At 36.7% G+C, this 22376-nt stretch overlaps 1 protein-coding gene across 1 annotated transcript in view; it reads left to right on the top strand.

The window, feature by feature from the left end:
* The window catches only part of PTPRQ (protein tyrosine phosphatase, receptor type, Q), a 127242-nt gene that overhangs the window by 94891 nt on the left and 9975 nt on the right, over positions 1-22376 (top strand). The window contains exons 40-48 of the mRNA XM_009327521.1: positions 36-258; positions 705-778; positions 5368-5467; positions 6280-6408; positions 7636-7680; positions 13561-13587; positions 14258-14339; positions 19466-19556; positions 20965-21041. Of these exons, the coding sequence (XP_009325796.1) occupies positions 36-258; positions 705-778; positions 5368-5467; positions 6280-6408; positions 7636-7680; positions 13561-13587; positions 14258-14339; positions 19466-19556; positions 20965-21041 (848 nt within the window). The remainder of the gene's footprint in view (positions 1-35; positions 259-704; positions 779-5367; positions 5468-6279; positions 6409-7635; positions 7681-13560; positions 13588-14257; positions 14340-19465; positions 19557-20964; positions 21042-22376) is intronic.

Below are 22376 nucleotides of genomic sequence, written 5' to 3'. Positions count from 1 at the left end.
AAATTGTTTCTGATTATTTCTTTTCTTGACAATAGCTCAGCATGATGGGAATGTTACTAAGTGGTATGATGCCTACTTCAACAGACCGAGGCCATATTTTACAAACGAAGGCTTTCCAAACCCACCATGTATAGAAGGAAAAGAAGATCTGAGTGGCAAAGAAGAGATATATGTCATAGGTGCTGATACTACATGTACGATACCAGGCAGTCAAGACAAAATATGTAATGGCCCACTGAAGCCAAGAAAGCAGTACCTGTAAGTACATTTATCTCTCTGTTTGTCCAAGAGAAAGATTCAAGTGAAATATACGTTTATATAAACATACAAAATGTGTAGTTCAGTTATGAAAAGGTGGAGATTGAAATGATCTTCATGTGTCTCTAATTTTAAATTTTTTGGCTGAGCATAAATATGGGAGACAAATTTTTTAAAATCTTTCAGGTAACAAAAGATGCTTACTGCGTTCTTAAATTAAATAAGCCCAAATTCAAGATAAGTATTTCATATAGTTTGATTATACATTTAAGATATTGACACTGAGTCCTTGATGTCTGTCGTAACATCACTTTAGCAGGTGAATAATGATTCCAGCTTATATTATACTAAAACTGAAAAATAGTTTTTAGTTTCTAAGTGAAATAGTATTTAAGAAAATGCACATAAACTTTTATTTCATTAGTTTTCTTGGTTTTGTTTCACAGATTTAAGTTCAGAGCAACTAACGTTAAAGGACAGTTTACAGATTCTGACTATTCTGACCCTGTCAAAACACTAGGTAAGGAGAGTGTCATTTACTAAAGTATTTCTCTATTTCCAGAGAATCTAGACAATTCCATGTCTCTTTTTACTAGGGTGGTTTTCCTAGTAAATAATCTCTATTTTTGTTGGACCTAGCTTAACCAGAATGGCTGAGGAAACATATCCATTCCCTCGTATGTCCTTTTGAGGTTGTCAAGAGGTCTTACCTCAGCCTGGACTGTTAAATGAAGAAGCAGTATTGATGAAGTTCGTTAGCAGAGATTCAGTTATACCAATAAAAATACCGTTTTACCAGGATACCTCATCTTGCTTGGTGAACTGCCAGAAGCTATACTGTTTGTGCAGTTTCCCTCTTTGTTGCATGTAGAGCTGTTCCAGTGAGCCTAGTGTAGGAAACCTCTTGGCTGCAGATCATTCCTTCTAGTGGCAGCTCATCTGAGGATATGACCCTTTAACCCTTCGTCCTTTAGATATAGACAAAGCTCCATATTAATTAATAAATTAATATTGTCTAATAGAATCCATCTGGTTCTGATGTCATTGGCCAATAGGCCAGCTGTTATGGGGTCTCAAATCCAGCATAAATTCCTCCATGGCAGTGCTAATCTACCCCCAAAATTGGGACTGAAGACTCTTGTAGCAGATAGCAATAAGATCTGTAAGTTCTTTTAATATATCGGTAAGCCAAAACTTACTTAGCTAAGCATTAGCCCTGACTTACTGAAAAGGGATCCCAAGACAACTGGATGAGTACCCAGAAGAATTTTAGTGGGCACATATTTTTCATTTGGCATTCATCTTCTGTGATATGAGCTCCCTTATTCATCTAATCCATGTTAGAAATTTGTTACATGATCTGATACTGAAGATCCTGAAATGCTAATTCGCTACCTGAATGTTCTGAAAGGATCTGGCACTATTTCTCTAGCCCTGAATGTTTTGGAAAGTGCAACACAGAAGTTGTCTTTATATGTTCTGAGTTTAAAAGTTCTAAGCCAATGAAGCAAATAGTTTGCCCAGTAAGGGAAAGACAGTGTGTCCAATCGGGCAAAACAAGTCTACTGGAAATGAGTCCAACTGTATCCAATCCTCTGGGCAACTTTCTCCTCTCTAGCAGAAAAGTCTGCAATGCTCAAAGAAATCATGCTTTAGTGGCAGGCAGATAGTGTAATTCATTCACTTCTGTATTGTTACTGAAAACTTGTGACACATTCTCCTTTGGTGTAGATTATAAAGAAGCAAGATCTGTTTGTATGCTGAATAAAATGCAATAGGAAAAAAACGAGAGCTGATAAATTCCTTCGATATCCTTGGCTCCTCATACCCATCCAGCGCCTTCTGTGCTAAAGTTTAACATCAAGCACTGCTTTTAAAATGGGCACTACAGCAAACTCTTGTCTGGCCTTAACTTCTAAATTTCAGAGCCTATCCAACAAGAAAAAAAACTAAAGTGGAACAGATAATTAAAAGGTCCTTCTATGCTTCCTTACAAATGTCGTGAAATCAACATCAAATTGATATATCACAAGTGATGCAGGTACTGCAGTTGAGTGGCTTTGAAGATACAGCACTGGCAACGCCATTACCAATGTCATCTTAAGTGAATAAAGGAAGATAGAGTTTTTCAGAAACCTTTTCTCTTGAGACACATAACCTGAGGAACCTTGCCAAAGTGTTTCCTTTTAGAAGATGCTTTGGTTATATGAACTTCAGACTTGCTCTGGAAGCATAACCCAGCAAGCATGCCAAAAAGATCAGTAGCTGTTAGGTATCTTTGTGACCAATGACTTCTATTCCACTTGTAACAACAGTATCTTTTCAGAAAAAAATTATGCTGCCTGAGATCAGAATTGCAATTTCATTTTAAATTAATGGTCGTCTTCTGTAATAATCACTGAAATTTGTGTTTTTCCAACACAACATTTTCATTTTAGTAGATAAAAGACTAATTTGAATTTTGGCAGAGGTATTCATGACTAGATTATCTTGGTTTCTGAATCTACTTATAGAATAGGTAGGTCTTTGATCTGGAAAACCAGAAAGCTAACCTTGTTATCTGTGAAATTTAATACTGCATGTTAAATATGTTTGAAGCAGAAAACAATATGGAAAACCTATGAGAGAGTTCTCTGTGACAGACATCAGATGTTCTTGTTAAACAATAGGAATTTTGCTAGGGAGGAACACTGAAGCAGAAATTATTGGAATACACAGCTGCAATAATGATTTTTTAATTATAGTAAAGGATACATTTTAATATGACGCTCCCACTCAGTCATACTTGGAGTACCACAACTCTCCGCTTGAGCTGGAGAAGCGGAGTTTCTTCCTCATAACCCATGACTGACATTGCAAAAGTAACGTCCATACTGCAATGAAAGGTCAGGATTTTTCCATGAGATAATTAAGATGCGGCGACAAATACTGCTTAAAGTTCTAATACATCAAGGCAGCTTATAACCTTTTCATAAACTCTGATAACTAGTTCAGCAAATCATTGTGGGGCATCTGGTAGTCCTGTGTTAAGTGTAGACTTTTTCCATGTGAAATACAAAGCTGGTGAGACAGGAAATAATCAAAGTGGGGTTTCCTGACACTGCCTTTTGCATAGAAACCTACCTTATGATATTTTATTATTGCAGTTCGTTATCATCATGTATTGAGTGGCAGCTCCTCAGAATTACACAACATGATGTCAGGACTGCATACTAGTTTTATAATACCTATTTTTCTTACTATGCCAAATCTTCTGTTTTGTCTCCTTCCCCTTGCCTATCATCATCTCTACAGACATGTAGTCCTTCCCTGTTGCAAAGAAGTAGGAGAAAATGTATTTTTTTATTCTTGGTGGGCATTTTGCCAGCACTGTTTTGTTTGATAACATTGGCAGTGCTTGGACTGGTTAACCATAGGGTTTAACATTAACTTCACTGTTTGGTGAAAAATAGATAGAACTGTTGTAGAGGTTCCTCTGGAAATTCTTCTGTTGTTCTTCCACATTACAAAGATTTGTACCTTGTCACAGAAATCAGTGAGTGGCAGGGACTTTTTCATTCCTTTTCTCTTTGCAACAGTCTTCTATATACTTGCTTTTCTTCTCTATTGTCTTCCCCTGGCCTAAATTGTTCTTACCTTGTAGTGTCCAGTGTTGCACCTGAGACTTTACTAATGCAGTGCAAGAATTATTTCAGGTGTTTTGGAAACTGTACTTCATTCTGTGTATCACAAGATTATGTCTATCATTTTATATAGGCATGATAACACTTATTCATGTTGTTTGTGGTCTACAACAATCTCACACTTTCTTCTGATAAATCGCTACCTCACCTACTGTTTAATAAGCTGTATTATTATAGCTGATTATTCCTGCCTAGGTGTAGAACTTGATCTTACAAAATTGTGTCCTACTGTTTTAAGATCATTTCTTCAGCTAAATCAGGATCATTTTGAATTTTAATCATGTTCTCCAATGTACATGCAGTACAGATCATCTACAATATACTCTCTAATTCAAAAACCAGGGCCTTTTGAGAGAAATGAAGCCAAGACTTCAGTGCTTCCCGGTGTGTCCTTGGGAGGACACACAGTTTCGTATGGCAGGAAGCAGTACATTTTCTGTCCTTCCTGGAGGCTGGACAGGAGCTAGGTTTTCTACAGTGGATCAGAAAGTGGAGCTGAATACCAGCATAGGTGAAGAATACCAGCAGTAGCAATCCCTTGCTTTTCTTATTTTCACTGTGTTCCTAAGGAAAAAGGAGGCTGAGATTTTTGAGATAGGGACAAGATTACCAGGAAGGGTGGGAACTTAAATGAGTCTCAGAAATTTAGCACCAAGAAGGTTCAAAAAGAGGTCTAGAAACTATTAATCTAAATGGTTTATCAGTCTCCGAATGAGCCTTCATTCTCACCTAGAAGGACCAATTAGAATACCAGCACCTTTACCTTTTTATCATAAAGGCCTTTTTGATTACTTTTGACCTCCTGGTGGTTATTCCTAACAATATCACCAATTCCCACATAAATACAGAGCATGAGTTAATGGTCAGTGAGGCAGATTAATCCAGAAAGTTCAGATCCGATCACTAGGTGGGTTCCTTCAGCACCGTGAGGAGAGTATCTCCAAAAATCATCTTTTATTTTGGGCCTGTGAGTGATGGCTGCAAGCCTCATAGCTTTAGAGTTGTGGGTCTTCCTTTTCCACTTCTGCAGTTTTATTATTCCTAGCTGACAGAGCAGTGTGCCTGTTCTTGGCTGCAAAGAAGCTGAAGCAGGAGCTCAGCTCAGGCTAGTGTTCAGGCTTATGTTACTGCAGCGTAGACCTACCTTAACCCGTTTAGCAGGTAAAATGGAAAAGCACCAGGGGATGGCTGTGCATATAGCTGTAGACATATACTATTAGCATTATGTATTACATAGCTCAGCAGTGCTTAGGAACCTTTAAATAAATTGTTTCTGGTTTTGTTATATTTTTCTTTCCTGAGCAGCTGGATGCAGTTGTACAAAGAGAAAAGTATCTGTCTCTCATCGCTCCCTGATTTCACCCTGTCAGAAATGTAAAAATTGTAATGAATCTATGAAATATTAGATTTCCACTTTCTCTTGCAGGTGAAGGACTGTCAGGAAGATCTGTAGAAGTTATCCTTGCTGTTACTTTGTGTATACTTTCAGTTGTTCTTTTGGTGGCTGCAGTATACGCTTTTGCAAGGTGAGATTTATGTATCCTTGCCATACCATGCTTGCAAGCACTCAAAAATGTTTTAAAGAAGAGTTGAAACAGTCCTATAAATGGAACCAATCTGTCATTTCAAAATTTATTGCATTTTCTTTTTTTTTTTTTTTGTCTTTTATGTAGAAACTTAGGGAGGGACTCACAAAGGCTAACTTTAGTCTAGTGAGGGTAACCTCCATAGATGAAGGAGAAAAACCAGCGTCTCCAGAGGGTAAATCAGAGCAGTAGCCTATCCTACCCTTTCAGAGCCACTTCTCTGTTGACTTGAGGATACAGATCAGAGTGTCAGCTGGCTGAAGTTAGTGTGATGGCTAACCCTATTGACAGCTTGATATGAAGTAAATACTCTAAATTTTGTTTTCTTTCTTACTAATACATTTATTAATTAAATACATTGAAGTCTCACATGTGAAAGAGAATTCGGCCTCTAAATTCAAATTGTGAACAAAATGCCCATGTAAAGAAGCAGACTGGATACTGCATACATGATGTTAGTTTGCTCATTCATCAGAAGTTCTGTTCTTCCTCAGCTGCATCATTCAGGCATTGCCAAAGAATTTATGTAGGAAAACTAAAAGAATATACAGGCTAGATTCTTTCCATATGAATTTTTGACAACATAAGTGCTGGATTTGACTAAATTACACTATTGGAAGGGAGAGCAGAATAAAGGCCAAGGAAGGATTTCTGGCAACCATTTTTCAATTTCACCCTATCTAATCAAAGTATTGACATACATGTCTTTAAATCTTTTGCACGTTTATTTTTCAGTATTATTTTCTGTTTAGGATTCGGCAAAAGCAAAAAGAGGGAGGCACGTACTCCCCACGAGATGCTGAAATTATTGACACTAAGTTCAAACTGGATCAGTTGATCACAGTGGCAGACCTGGAGCTGAAGGATGAGAGATTTACACGGTAAGCGTACTCCTTAGGCAAAACAGTAGTCCAAAGGGGCTGTAGCCATGACCCCTTTCTGACCTTTGCTTGTTTGGAAGTGTTTGTGGTGTTCTTATTTACACAGGTCACTGAGATCCTCTTTCAAAGAATGACCTCCATCCTCAAGACACTTCTCACTAGCTTTTAGAAAATCACTTAATCTTCAGCTCTTTTTACAACAAGATAAAGATCTAAGTGCAAATCACTGTTTAATTGTGTTAGCAAAAAAAGGGCTACATATTTTTAAACATGCAGAATTTCTGAGTTTTTTGATGGCCCAGTGTTTTGTGCAGACTGCAAACCTGCATAAGCATTTTGAAAGAGTCAAAATCCCAGAAGTCCCGGTCAACTAATTCAAGAACAAATCTGTCATTGTTTAATTGACATTTGGAAAGCATTTTTTTCACAAAGGGATTTGCATAACATCTGGGTTTCTGTGGAGCTCAGCACACTGGCTATCCTGATATCTGCTCCTTTAAGGTATAGGCAGCAATTCCAGGCTACTCATATTTTCTGTCCGACAAAGAATCTTGTCACAGATATTTATCAGAAGGAAAACTGCTCTTTCTGACTGCCAGAAATACGGATATTATTCACTGAATAAATATAATGACAATTCTCAATAATATGTGACATCCAACTGAGTTAGAAATGTTTGGTGAACATTCTTTACCTGCCTTTATTTTCCCTGCTGTGTCACGGATGAAACACTGTGGTAGGCAGTCTCCTTAAAGATGAGAAGCCTAAAATAGTCTTGCCCTAGCAGTCAGGCATCCTACTGTTGCAGACTAGGAAGATGAAAAGTTGTAGCTGTTGACCTGTTTTGTTTGAGTGTGTATATGTCATGTGTGTGGTACAGAGCAAGTTGATTGCATGTACAAACCTGTTCAAAATAGTGCACACAGGAACGGCTGCTTGTAACAGATGAGAAAACATACTATGAATCATCTGGAAATCATCGACGTAATGGATGTGGTATGTTCTGTGTGGGGCACATGTCATTCAGATAGCGTTGTTTAGTACCTGCTAATAACAGCGGAAAACATTCTCTGAAGACAGAACCATTGCCAATGCACTGTGATAACTGTGACTCGTATAAATGATCTTGATGGATCTTCAAAATGGCCTTGTTTCCAAACTGTTAGCTGAATAAGAATAGTACTGATTTTGTTTATATACTAAAGTGTTAATGGATTTTACTTCCAGATACTCTTCATTTTTCTTTAGACGCAAGGAGATATTTGTCATCCAGTAAGTTTTTTGTATAATTGAAGCAACATGGTGTGTTTTCCATTCTGTTCTCTTAACCTGTGTGCTACCATACTATATTGAATGATATAGTTAATCAAAATGAAATGTCAATCTTTGCAGCTATACTAATGACAAACAGTGGTATTTGTCATGATGAAATTGTGTTTATTTTTAGTCCCTAACGTTAAGGTACAACAGTTCCACAACTATTTTGAAATAAATCAGGGCAATTTTTACATTATAACACATTATGACAATATAGCACTGATACCTACAACCTATCCTCGAAGCAAATGTAGTGCAAATGTGACATAAGAAACATGCTGTTTCTTTCCTTCGGCAGTTAGAATGTATGTACTTAAGAGAAGTTCTCTTTTTTTCTCAACTGCCTTTTGTACTCACGCTGCAGCTGTTTTGTACTACGCCACTACAATCTCAGCAACACATCCGCGCAGTCAAATCCTTTATCAGTTTGCAGACAACTATTCTGCCACTTTTTTGTCTAAATTATGTGTAGTTTGGATTTGTACAGTCTCAAACTGTACAGGGCAATTGCAAACTATAATATTTCATACTTATGTGCACTTCATTATGTGATTTATGCACAGCAAGGCCTTTACTGAACAGTGCTTCAGCAGTTTTAGTTACATCACCCTTATTTTAATGAGTCAGTCTCATATTTTGGTTTGCAGTTTGTCATGTCCTTCCATCTGTATTTTTCTCTTTCCTCCTTCCCCACTCCTTTAATGGCCAAAAGCAAAGACTCTATTCTTCTGCCATTCTTGTAAGATAGATGATGCAGCTGTTAAATTTTAGATTATTATTTTCCACACAGTAGCCGCACTGAAGCTACAGCAGGCTCCTTGCCCAGGTCCTTTGTTGGACATTACGACAAATTGTTGAAATTTGAAGTGCAGGCATTAACTGAGAGTTCCTTAGGACCAGATTCATGCCATCTGTTCCACTGGAAGTCAGTAAATATACTGTGGGATCATTAATTGGACCAGATTTCAGCTGATTTACTGCCCTTTCTACCTGAAAGGGTGATGGGGAGTTTGTGTGAAAATCTTAGGTGATAAAAGAGCAGTATAGATTTTTTTCTGTACCTATTAATCATCCCATTCAGTGCTCATTTGAAGGAGATGCTTTGGAAACCGACTGTTTTGTCATTTCTCAGCCAGTATGTTATTTATCATGTTAGCTACTGTAAATCAGTAAAGGCATGGACTTGCAGCCAACACAGTTCATCCACAAAATCAAGTTACCCTAGCCTGCTCCATGAGATCCTTCTTGACTCTCTCGTACATTGTCTCTTCAGACATTCTCTCATATTTAGTGGATCATGGCCTATGATCATGGCTCATATTCTCAGAAAATTTGTGCAGCTGGTATCACAGGAGAGATAAAAAGAAATAGAAAAAGTTTTTTCTTTTCTGTAAGAATATGACTGGAAATATTTTTTATCATTCTTAGCAGATCAAAAATTCAAAAGCTTGAAAAGTTCAATGAACCAAAACTCAGCAAATGTTCAGTGTAGGTTAACCAAAACATTTTATTTCACACACATTTTTATAACTTTTTTAGTATGAATTATTTGCATTACAAAAGTCAGTTTAAGTAGAAAAACCACCAAATTTAAAAGTGCCAAGTACCCCATTTTGCCAATTTTGAAGCTTTTTTTAGGGTCAACATTTTTTTCAAATCAGGAAATTCATGGCAAATCCCAGTTCCCAGTAGTAATTTTTTAACATAATGGACGTCAGAAAAAAATTTTACTTGAAAAACTTCAGTGTCTGAAAATTACTAATACTGGCTAATACATATATACGCAATCTCTCAGCAGGTCTTTGTTAGGCAATTGATTAATGGGATGTAGCTTCAGAGGGCACGCAGGGAATTACGTCCTACTGAATTCACTGGAAAATGAGATCTTCTTTATGAAGCCGAAATGCTAACTTTGAATGTTTGGGACATACATTGATCTCCATGATGGTGGAGATGGTATGAGCCAGGCAATAACAGAAAAAAACAACCCTTGTTTGAAACATATGTAGCCCATCAGTCTAAACTGGATTAAACATTGGCTCATTAAGCACGCTGAATATACATATACTGGGGCCTTTCATAGCTTACTTTTTGTAACATGTCCGTAGGGTTTGCCAGGTTACTTTTCAAAGCAGACATTCATCTGCTGTGAATAGTCTCTGCCAATAAATTTTCAGGGCACACGGGATTTGGTGAGAGACAAGTAACTCTTCCCTGTTCCAGATGCTCACCTGGGAAAGAACTTCTCTGGCACCCTACTTTCACAGTGGTTCCTGCAGCAGGGATAAAGACATGTAGGACCCGTTTCTTAAAATCTTTCCTTGAAAAGTTACACATTGTGGTGGATGTTTTGAGGGTCTTGTTTCTTTCCATGTGAGACAGCTTGTCAAGCAAACGGGGCGCAGATTCAGAAGAAATATTTCTGAATTACAGGCACTGTAACCCTTGCAAATACCAGGCAATTAGAACTCTTTATGGAAAAGTATTGTATATAAAAATCTTGTCTGGTCTCAGTTTTCCTATGTGTTGTGCATTCAGTAGGTGTCTATATTCAAGGTAACACTTCTGCACACACATTACTTTCTCTAGACCAGCCTGTTTCTTCTTACTTTGAGTGGGGATAGGCATGGCTCCTGCCTTGCCTTTTTCTTCAGCAAGTTTCCCTTTAGTAATCAGCTATCAAAAATAGGCTTCCTGAGCTTTGTATCCCAGGAGTACAAGGTTTATGAATGTACATGTCCTGGTACAATGGAAGAAATGGCCATGTGTTCTCTTTCCTTAGGCCTTTAATATTTAGGAAGGGTTAAGCTCCATATTGCTTTCAATTAACTTGCTAAAAATTAGTTCCTCCGTTGTTCCTAGGAAGTGTCAATGGTGCTTATGAGTTAAGCCTTTTGCCTACATACTCATTTCTGTTGTTTTCTATTTGGACAAAGTTTTAATTCCCTATGGATTTCAGATGATTGACCCAGAGAGAAAGCTGAGTCTGTGTGACAATATGGTCTTCAGTTACCACTGCCAACACAAATAAATGGCTTCTTTCTAGCTCTATCATAAGTAATCTGAGTGGGATTCAGATTTTTGATAGACTTCAAAAAAATCCCACACATGAAACAATACACTGTTTTAAAAGAAAATCAGATTTAAGGCAATAAAGCATTCTTTATCTTAGAGAATGTTTTTCTTTCCTAGTTTCAAAGTTAGACAAGTGGGAATCTGGAATTGTCCAGCTGAAATAGGGAAATTTGCAACTTCATGGTTTGATTGTAAATTGTGCTCATCAAGATCTAATGATATCTATATTCTTATGTTTTATACAAAAGACTGGGAAATGTGGAGAACAAGATTACAGGTAGATTAGTATTTGTTCATTGATGAAATACTGTAAGATTATTATTACGTATTCCAAGTCAAGAGACTTGGATACAGCACTGATTTTTGAAGCCTGAGGATACTAAAACTGAGCATAGCTGTAAGTCTATAGTGAGCAGACAATATTCATCCCTTCTGAAGATTCTTACACAACAAAGCCAACCTCTTTGCCACAGTCTTCAAGTTAGACATTAATTCATATATAAGCATATAAATTAAATCATCTTATTTTCTGAGCTGCCAAGCCACTGCAATGTGCACTTGCTACCAACAGAAGTGTGAGAGTTCAGTAATTCTAAAAATCAAGTTGTTCAGTTAAATGCCCACAGATAGGTTAAAGTGTCAAACTGTAGGTGCCTTACTTCTTTAAAAATGTTTACTGCTTGTGAAAGGTAATATATGGTTATGCCTTAAAAAAATCACCTGTTATTAATACTAAAAATGAACTAGAAAGCAACATACATAACACTAAATATTTAGTTCATTTCCTGTGCTATTTCAGTGCTTTACTTTCCTCCTTTGAGTGAAAGTAAAAAAAGCAAATATTGTTGAATAAGATTGTCAATGGTGCAGCTTGTCTCCTATGTTCTTTGCTGTTGGATCCATGTACCTTCAGCACTGAAGTACTAAATGACATACCCAGGTTGCTTATGTGCAACATAGATGTCATTTTTATTCCCTAATGACCAAACTACAGTGCAGTAAGCCCCTAATTGCTGTCAGTTCGAGAGGAGGAAAGCCAACAGTATTCAAAAAATTACTGGGGTGTCAACTGGGAGACAACCTATTTTTCTGTTGTTGTATGGTGGAGGTAGGTGAATTCAAAGGAAAAACAAGTGTAATTTCTTTGCAGAGACTGCTTATAATTTGTCCTGAAAAAAGGCCTAAAAAAAGATTACTTTCTGCTCAAAGACAAATCTATTTCCATGCAGTACATTGGCACAGCTATTAAGAATATTTTTTCTTCAGGAAACTTTAGCTCTATGATGTTGCCAGTATTACTAGAAGGTAGTTTCATCTGCCGTGTAACGCAAACAACATGATACAATAAGCACTAGCTAGATGTTTAAGCATTCTGAATAAATAGAGTTGCGTGCTTTGTTGTCTTATTGCCGCCTTATTTTCTTTTTCATTCTAAAGCTCTCCTTCAGTTGTCCTAGTAAGCATTTTGAGTTTGAGCCTTTTTCTGTGAATTCTTACACTTCTTTTTACTCCAGTGAGACTGACCCAAGTCTTTCATAGCCAGTTTGCTTTGTTTGAAGAGAACTGTCATAACAAAGAATGTACCACAAGGGCATCTTTAGTAGCTTTGAAATTAACTTCTCTGATGCTTAGTAATAAATGATTCAACAATTGTATTAATCTCATTTTATTATCTAATTTAAAATTTAAATATTTAAGAATAATTTCATAAACCAAAGTATTTTTAAAGCAAATTGTTGTCTTTTCTACTAAAATTATGGCAGCAGTAGACATTTGTATTTGTGTAATAGAATGGTTTTTGTAATATTTTTATGTAAGAATGTATGATTTTTGGAAAGACAGACACATAAAAGGTATATTTAGAGCTTTTTTAAATGGGCAAGTTATCTTTTAAACTATATTACTTCAAACTTTTTGGCTTGGTCTTTTAGAAAAGTTTTGTGAGTCTGAGTGCCCAAAGTTTGGCTTCTAAATCCATAATGCTGAGACATTCTTAAAATGCGTTCAGAGGTGATGATGATGACCAAGTTTCAAGGCCATCTGAAAGTCCCCTGAGTATAGATGCTCATGTAACATCTTCATGAAACCTGCTGTGGGATCAAGTTAAAGATTTAATACGTAGCACAGTTTTTAAAATCACCGTGCACCAGAAACAGCAGTGAACATGTAAAAATGAGCACGAAAACAGGCACTCATTTTTTAAATCTTTAGAAAAACAGTCATAGCTGTTTGGTTTCTGTAGAGGCACACCAATAGCACGATTCATCTGTGACATTTTCGATGTCTGCTTAAAATGAGATGAAATCACACCTGTTTATCTTCATTGATTATAAAAAGAATCTAGAGTGACTAGCTCAGAAATAGGTGTCTGTATTCAGTCAGATGAATCCTATCCTTATGCTCTGAAATGGCCCTTAGAAGAATGATATTGAGTACATAGTGTAAAATGAAGCCTGTCAATGTATATGAAGCGGTGTGCTGGAAGTATGGATTTCCCAGGGTCATATGAGCCCAGAGCACTGTAAAGTGATCTGAAGAGAATTATGGAAACTGTAACTACCATATCCATATCTGCCAATACCTGAGATAAAAACTAAGCATTAGAATCACCCAAGATATCTGACAAATAATAGTATTTGAATCCATGAGAGAAATAAATCTGGTTCTTTAGTTACTTGAGTATTTCATCTAAAACCTATTAACATGCACAATACTGGTTAACTCTCAGCTTGCTACATTTAACAAAAATCTCTGTTGCAGGTTACTTAGTTATAGAAAATCCATCAAGTAAGTTGATTAAAGATTTTTGTATTGTGGTCATCGGTGAGTCTCAATGTGTGGTTCCCTCCTCTATGTTTATTAGAAAAAAATGCCAAGCTGCGTATAAATCATAAAAGCATGACTAATTGCATGGTAACTGGAGAAATGCTTTCTCTCTCTCTGGGGTGAAGCCTGCATGTCTGTGTTTTAGCTTGGGAAGTAATACAGGGATATTTAAACTCCTCGGGGTTTAAAAACCATGTCATTATGAGAATGAGGTCACTGCAATATTTTATATGTCTAAAACCTTGCAATGTATAAAATGTTTTCTGTGCGACAAAGAAGTATTATGTACTTTAGAATGCAATGATAACTTTACAAATTTCCATTAATGTTAAAACTTCGCCTTGGAAGGCTGTTACCTGTAAAAACAATCCTACCCAACAGAACTGTTAACATTAGCAACATTAAAAATTTGGTGAGGGGGAACAACAGGGGGAGAAAATTCTTCTATTTTAAGTAAGTGACTGAAAACAAACCAAATAAGCATGCTGTAAGCAATTTATAATTTTCTGTCTATAACTATCAGTTTCTATTGAACTGAAAAACATTATTAATAAACTGCAGTTAAATAAGAATACAAAGAATGACAAAGAAATTCCCTGTAGGTTTCTAATTCTTCTGTCATTACTTTCAGGCCAATAAGCAAGAAATCCTTCCTACAACATGTTGAAGAGCTTTGCACAAACAACAACCTAAAGTTTCAGGAAGAATTTTCGGTATGTTGCTAGCAGTTGTCACAACATCGCAAGGCCTTCAGTCGTTTCATGTGTCACATTTCATGTCCATTTTAAGCAGGCAAGGCCGTGAAGGACTGTGGCCTTGATAATCAATACCCAATTACCAGGTTGATTGTTTAGAAAGTAATATTACACTGATTTGGATTCTGCAGGCTACACTGCAACCTGATCAGAATTATTCACTTAAGTGTCAGCAAAAGATGATCTTCTTTAGACTCCGATCTTTGTAAGAACACCATAATATTTATGCTTCTACATATGTAGCAATGCATATGTAGTTCACCTGAGAACAGTTTATTTAGAAATAGTTTTCTAACATATATACAGGTATATTTAACTGCTTTAAATAAGTTCATTTTCCTGAGTGATGATGACCCCAAAAGCACAGCTGACATTTATTCTGTGAAATGTTCAGGCCCCAGTCATACTGCCATGGAACTCAGAAATTTTTTTTTCTTTCATAGGTTTCAGTGCAAAAAGTAAAAAGTTTGTGCGTGGTACTTTGCTTTTTGCTCCTTTACAAATAATAGGTCATACTTGTCATGCTCTTGAGAATAGCCTCCATGTGAATAGCCTCCATCTCCTTATGTGAGTCGACAAACTCAGTAAGCCTGTCTTTCTTTCTGAAAAGAGACCAGCTTTCAAAATACACATTACATATAATATAATGCATATATACTTTCAAATTTGAATCTCGAAGTTTTCACTATTTTCATTAAGTAACATTTTTACGGGTATCATATTTTTTTTCCCAACAATATCTTCTCTTCTTGTTATTTCAGAATCTTTATCATCATCATTTTTAACACATACAGTCATTTGCCCTCACAAAAATAATTTGTCAGTCTCCAGTGACTTTATTATTTTGGATTTATAGATTTACCATGAATTGCTTACCAGTTGGATTAACAAAAATGAAGACTCAACAATTGCCTTTTCTTCTGCTAGATTACAATATTTCAGTCTCTGAGGGAAAACCAACAAAAGTGTGAAAAGATTAATGGTATTTCCTACAGCTTTTTTGTTATGCTCCTTAGGTAAAATTGGTCTGGATTTAATAATAAAAAGCACCATAAAATTCTCCGAGCAATAAAGCAAGGAGAACTTTTTTTCCAAGAGTAGAAGTGTTATTTCACTTGAACAAGAGTGATTATAGTTATATTATGCATGACTGAACAGATGAAAAGTTTTACTAGCAATAACGTTTTCACATATTAACGTTCATCACTGGAAAGTTTCTTGAATTACTTTCTTTAGGTGTGACCCACATTGGGTAAGCCTTACAGCATTGTAATGCCTTAAAACTTAAACAATAGTGTTTTATCAAATCAAAATCTTGGCAATCCATTTCAAATTTAGAGAAATACAAGTAGCTGAGGCCTCATTCAACTAAATTATATAGTCAACTTATAATCAACAGTTTTATATGTCATTTGGGCTTCCCTTTTTTTCTCTCTCTGAACTTCAGCTTCCATGTTTCAGGGTGTAGTGACACCTCCCCGGCTGACTTGTCCAAGGGCAGGCAAAATTGGAGGGTAGGTCCAGTCCCTGACTGAGAGTATATCTATAGTAAGTGTAGCACCTGTCTTATCAGATGTATAATAGGATTGACAATGCACTTGGAATGACATCAGAAGTGGCAATGCACAGAAACAGGCAACGCACACAACAAGCAGACCTTGTGACCTGCACTGTTTCCATCCACATTCATCATTTTAGTTTCACATAAATGACTCAAGGCTCCTACGACGTGTGTAGGAGAGAGGAGCTCAAGATACAAACCCATGGACCGTTATATCTGAAGCACATAACTAAAAGCATGGTGCTGAGCTTTCTTGGGCTCTCTGGCCGTCTCTGTACTAGCAAATTCAAGTATACCAGGAACTGGACATGAGAATATGATAATTTACACTAATAAACTGTTAGTATATCCCCTGCCTTGAATTTGGACTGTTTCAGCTAGCAGTCTTCCTGGACAATTCCAAGATATGTCTTGGTAGGTAAAGTAGTCTAGGGATCATTTACAATAGGCAGTTTGTAGACAGCAAACCTGTTTTGGAGTTTTCTAGCATAAATGTGGCTCTTTCCATTTCACTTACTCTTGGAATCCAGGGACATTCCTGGTCTCAACTAATTTGCTGGATTGACCAAGCTGCTGTGCCTGGAGATCTCCAGGGTTCAATCTCGGTCTGCACGTGAACATGGCCTGTGTGTAAATGTGATGAGAAGACAATCTAGACCTTGGAATGGATCTGGATCCATGTCTTGTCAGAAAAGACAGGCTTAAAGAAACCATAGGGAGCCACAGTAACTGATGGTGGGCACCCCTTAGCTGATATTCAAACTTCCAGCTTTCCAGATGATTCATGTATCTCTCAGTACCTCTGGGAAATCAAGTTTTTCTAGCAAGTGGCAAATTACTGAAACAGAAATACTTCCGTAAGTGTTTTATGATAATTACTGTTCATGAACAAAAAAGTGAAATACCTCCAAATGTCACCACAGTACCATAAATGTACTACAGTAAACAAAGTGCAAATTAATTATTTTGAAGTTTTATGAGTCTGCAAAGAAATATGGTTTCTGTGGCAAATTGTTATTGAATCTGGGAATCCAAACCGTCTTTCCCCAGTTCTGAAAATAATCATTTAGTCTGAAATCCATACTGCTGCAGAGAATTGGTATAAGGCTTTTGGGCACTTGTTCAGATATGGAAGCATCATTACAAACATAACATAATCTGATTCTCTATTTCCTCTCTACTACAAAGTACTGGACAACTACTTCTATACTAGTTAACTGGCAAGCCAAGACTCAGAGGAGTGAGGCAAATGAGGCAAGTTAAAGTTCACATGACATGCACATGATATGGGATCCCATGGCCCGTAACACCTGCAAAATGCCATAGAGGTTTTGTCTATGTTCTTCCTTCATGAAAAATTCAATGACAGTAATTTTGTGGGAGAGTTTCAGCTTTCTGAATGAGAGGAATTTTAACATCTCCACCCTTAGCTGTGTTTTACTGTTATTATCAAATCCGCACAGCACTCTGTCTGAGCACATGGATCTTTCTCTAGGTTCAGTTGTAGGATTGGGGCTTTACTTCTCTAGGGGATTAATGAGGCAAAAGGCACATGCAACTGAATAGGTAAAAGAAATGTGCTTTGAGTATGGCAGAGGTTGATTCAAAGGCAAGATTTTAAAATAATGAGTGCCTTTAAAGATATTTTGCTACAGTATGTTAACAGTCCTTCATTTAGTTTTGTATTTACTTCATGTTTGTTAAGCATGTTTTTTAATTCTTTAACATACAGGTATAAATGTAGTCAGCCATTCTTTATAAGGTGATTTTAAGTCAGAAACTTTCTTTTTAGAAGGGGCATAATCATAGACTTTCATCCCTAGGAAACATAGATATTTAGAGAGATTTTGAAGGGCATGGATGGGATCTAGTCCTTTGTTAATTTTCAAAGGGAGATGAGCATCTAGCTGTTCTCTGCAATTCTTCCCCTAATTCTTTCCCCAAGGAAATAGGTGTCAGAGCTAGGAAGAGAAGTCAGGTCCCTTGTCTGAAAGTCTTTTGCTTTCATTGTGAAACCATCTTTCCCCTTCCGTACAGAAGCACCTGCAGTTATATTACTGAGGATATAACTATAGAAGTGAAGTAGTCCTCATACTTCAGGCCATAGGATTTTTGTCAGATGGTGAAAGAAACAAATTTCTTATGGGATAATATTGCATATAATACAGTTCAAGGGTTTTGAGCTCTATTTTCTATGTCAGACATTATCCATTGTACAAAATAGGATATCACATTAGATGATTTACTGACTTGGCTTATTACATCAGTTTTTAAATTATCCCATTTTGCTAATGCTCATGTTAAATTATTCTTAATATCTGAACCCATCAAATAAAGCTGACAAAATATTTGAATTAGCAATGAAAGAAAAACACTGGAATAAAAAACACTCCTGCTTTTTCCATTTTTCGTTACCTCTTTCATTTATTTATTTATTTATTTGCTAACAGTTGCCCATTAAATTTTATTTATAGAAGACAAACTGTCTCAAATACCTGGGAAAAGAGCACTTGAAAATAATTAACATTGAATCTGATAGTAGGGCTATCTGCCCCACTTTTGGAATTAGCCCATGTGGAGAGTAACTGTTAATATTAAAAGAAAAATTTGAAGGGATTACTCAGCACAAGCGGCAAAATTTTGTATTGTACTCTTTCAAAGCAATAGGTAGATCTCTTCATTTGTATCTTAGATGTTGAAATAGACTTGCATATAACATTTGTCAAACAAAGGGAAAATCTATTACAGGTAATGTAGTTATTAACTTAGAAATTCTGGCTGAATTCTGGCTTTTCTAAGAGTTTTCTATTCTCTTATCACCATTGCGAGATCATCACATTAATATGTTTTCTCCATTAACAAGTTATGAAGTTGTCTCTGCTCTTTTACTCAGCTTTGGAAATTATACCTATTTATGTACATAAACACCCCCATCAAATAAGTTCCTCAATATGAATTATTTATCCATCTCTGCCCTTCAGTAATAGAACTAATGACCAGTTATGAGACTGCAGTACAACCCAAAATAACTCTTCCCACCCCTTTCAGAAACAGTCCTGTGAACAATAGCTAATTGCCAGTTGTCTCAACTTAATTAAATTCTCATCAGTTCTCATGCTGTGGCAAGAACTCTCCCAAGCTACAGGAGTCAGGAAAAGGCATTATTCAAGAATAAGGCTGAGTCAGTAGGGCACGGTAACCAAGCATGTGACTTCATGAAAAGACAGAAAAGAACTACAAAAGGTGATAGGCTGGCTTTATCCAGACTTGTAAAGGTGAAAGTTCATGTAAGCTTTAATTGTTCAACTTGACAGCATTGTCTGCAGCGCTGCATCTAATGTTGCTGGTGTAACTGGGGTTGACAGCGAGGTGGAATGCTCTGTAATGCTTCCAGCTGTTCCTAGAAGTGCACGCTGTTGCAGAACTGAAGAATTCTTCTTCTTACTGGAGTGATTGTGTGATTTTTTATATTCACTGAAGGTGAAATGCAAAGGTTTGCCAACAAACATTTATTCCTCTGCAGGAACTTCCCAAGTTTCTCGAAGACCTTGCTTCAACTGATGCTGATCTGCCTTGGAACAGGTCTAAGAATCGTTTCCCAAACATAAAGCCATGTATGTGTGTTTACCAATCAACTCCTCCATTTTGCTCTCTACCTTCAATAGTGCAGCTTATATTTGGAATGCAACTGTATTTTTGTTTGATCTGTCTTTGAAATGGCAGAACAATCATGTCCACATTATGAAATAATTTTCTGTCAAGCAATCTGTCTTTTCATTGTGTTTTTTTAAAGACAGTTTTATTTGCAAGTAGCTTTCAACTTGCTCTCACAAGCTTTAATATGCAGGTGCAAGAAACTGTAGCCTCAATAGTTTCTTAGCTTTGTAATTCAAGCCATGTAGCAAACTCTTTAACATTCTTCCTTGGTTTTTTTCCCTTTAGTGAGAAGTAATTTTTTTAAACATATAAAATCCACATGTTTGTGCATTCAGCTACCTCAGGAGCCTGGGTATGCTTTCTTGTGGATATGTGTACATGTGCAGCAAAGGTTCCACAGAAGATCAGAGTGACTGTATGATAACTTATAAGCCAAGGCTAGATTTTATCACAGGAGACAGGAGTCTGTCTCTCTGTACTCAACACTGCTTCATTTTTCACTTAATAAGACAAGAAATGTCATTATTATTTTAGGCATTAGCTGTGATGTGAGATGGGGAGCATGGCATTCCTTGGTTAATAATGCTACATTCTGTGCTATTAACTTTTCAGAGCAGCTGTTCCTGCTATCTACTGCCTTGTTCAAGACATACTCTAAGTTACAGTCACTAAAAATTGATATTCATGACACACAACGAAATATAAACAGATGAGTTTCATAAATCTTTAACTTTATATTGGAATTTTTTTCACCAAGTTGAGGACCAAACATCAAAATTTGGAATGTTTGCTTTCAGCATTTACTTATTCACATATGACGTCTTTCCTGGTTTTTGTCATTTCTGCATACACACCGTGGGCCCCAATTGGAAACCCTCAATCATGATTTTTTTTCTGTAATAATGAGCTTACCTTATGTAAAAGAAGTCAAAGTATATAAAAGTGCCAGGATCTGGCACAAATCTGTGACCTGGACAGCAAGTATATGGGAAAGACTGTCAGACCTTGCTGTCTGATTCACACGGAAGTTGTCTGTGCTAGAACAGCATGGCTTAAAGTACACGGGCTACCTTTAGGCAGAGTATCCTCCCGTACATACATCAAATTGGAGGTTTCGGCACGTTCACCATTTTAATTAAGAAGTATTATATTAAAATATGTCTGGAACATTAAAGGATGACCATACAGTAATGGAAATTGGTTAAATTCCCTTTGTAATTAGTGTTCTACTATGTCAAGTACTGTTAGATTAGCAACAATAACAGTACTTTTGATTTCTTGGCACTCCAGGAACACTTGTTACATGCGTCTATGGTTTTTGAACAATCTTTTAGTTAACTATGTTATCTATTATTTCCATGATAGATAATAACAACAGAGTAAAGCTGATGCCTGATGCTGGTATTCCTGGATCTGACTACATTAATGCCAGCTACATGTCTGTAAGTAGAAAGCGTCTCACATTTTTACTGTATTTGTTTTCTGGTAGAAGAGAGGGTCAAAAAATAACTTGCAAGAAGAACAGGATTCTAATTTTTCTTTCATTCACAACAGCTACTGTTGCCATGGCATTGTTCAAGTGACTCCAGTGGCATTGAACGCGACTAGCTAAAAATATAAACTAACCCATTTTCATTGCGAAGCAATGATTTTCAGTAATAATCAAAACTGTGTCCAGCAAATTACTTTCTATAAATTGTCTCATACCGTTATCATTAAAGATAATAGTGGAACTCCCACTGAGGTCAATTGTTTAGAGAGGTGTTATTTGGTGTCTTGGTTCAGGAGTTGGAGCTATTGTATATGAATAGGACAATGTAAAGATGACTGAACTGAAAAGTTTCATAGAAATGGCTAATAGTTTTGGTGAGCGGGATTGGTATGCCCCTTATGATTTTGTGAAAGTTATGATGGAGGAAAATGCAAATAGGCTTCCTGAAGAAGAAACTAGTATTATATTTCTCATCCTCGGCTTTCTTCCTAGACCTTCCATTTTCTAATTGTATTCTCAGTAAATTCTTCATCTATATTTTCATCTCATTTTTGTCCTGTTGAAGCTCAAAGTGTGACTTATAATTATGCATTTAATTTGTTGTAGCAGTGGCTGGTGGTCTCACATGAGGTCAAAACTTGATTTGCACTAAGCATTATTCAAACACATAGCAAGACATGCAGACTGTAGTCTAAACAGATGACACAATGGCAAGCAGAAATAGTTATTTCCAGGTAACTAAGAGACATTCGCAGAGAATGAGCAATAGAGCTGACAGCATCTTCCTCCCTCATTAGCAAAAGCTGTTTAGTCCCTTTATATGGAATGTCCTCGTTCTGACAGCGGATAGGAAGAGCCATGCCACATTGTTACTTGATGCTGGGACTATACACAGAACCACTGAGAAGGAGACCAGACAGCTCGGAGCATGGCCTAGTCTTTACCCTTCTTGTCACTAGCTGACACACCGAGGCTTAGGCAGGAAACGCTAACAGCAACTTCCAAAAAGCTGCAGCAAAAGCCAGCTGCAGAGAGTGTTCCCTGCTGAGATTTTGCCTGTCTTTACTGCATACAGGCATCTCACTTCAGGTCACCGTTCATCAGTGAATAGACAACCGTAATGTTACCATTTCTCAGGGATAAAGCTTTGCCCTTTATATGCTCCCACTTTCCTTATTTGTGGACGTGTAAATATATAAGTGCTCATAGCTGTAAATATACAATATCTGTGTGTGTGTTTACATGCCTACTTATCTAGGTATATATAGATATGCATACATATAAA

The sequence above is a fragment of the Pygoscelis adeliae genome, unplaced genomic scaffold, assembly GCF_000699105.1.
Source record: "Pygoscelis adeliae isolate BGI_AS28 unplaced genomic scaffold, ASM69910v1 Scaffold113, whole genome shotgun sequence".
NCBI classification, from domain to species: domain Eukaryota; kingdom Metazoa; phylum Chordata; class Aves; order Sphenisciformes; family Spheniscidae; genus Pygoscelis; species Pygoscelis adeliae.
Note: the sequence above shows the minus strand (reverse complement) of the source record. Positions and strands in the feature narration are given on the sequence as shown.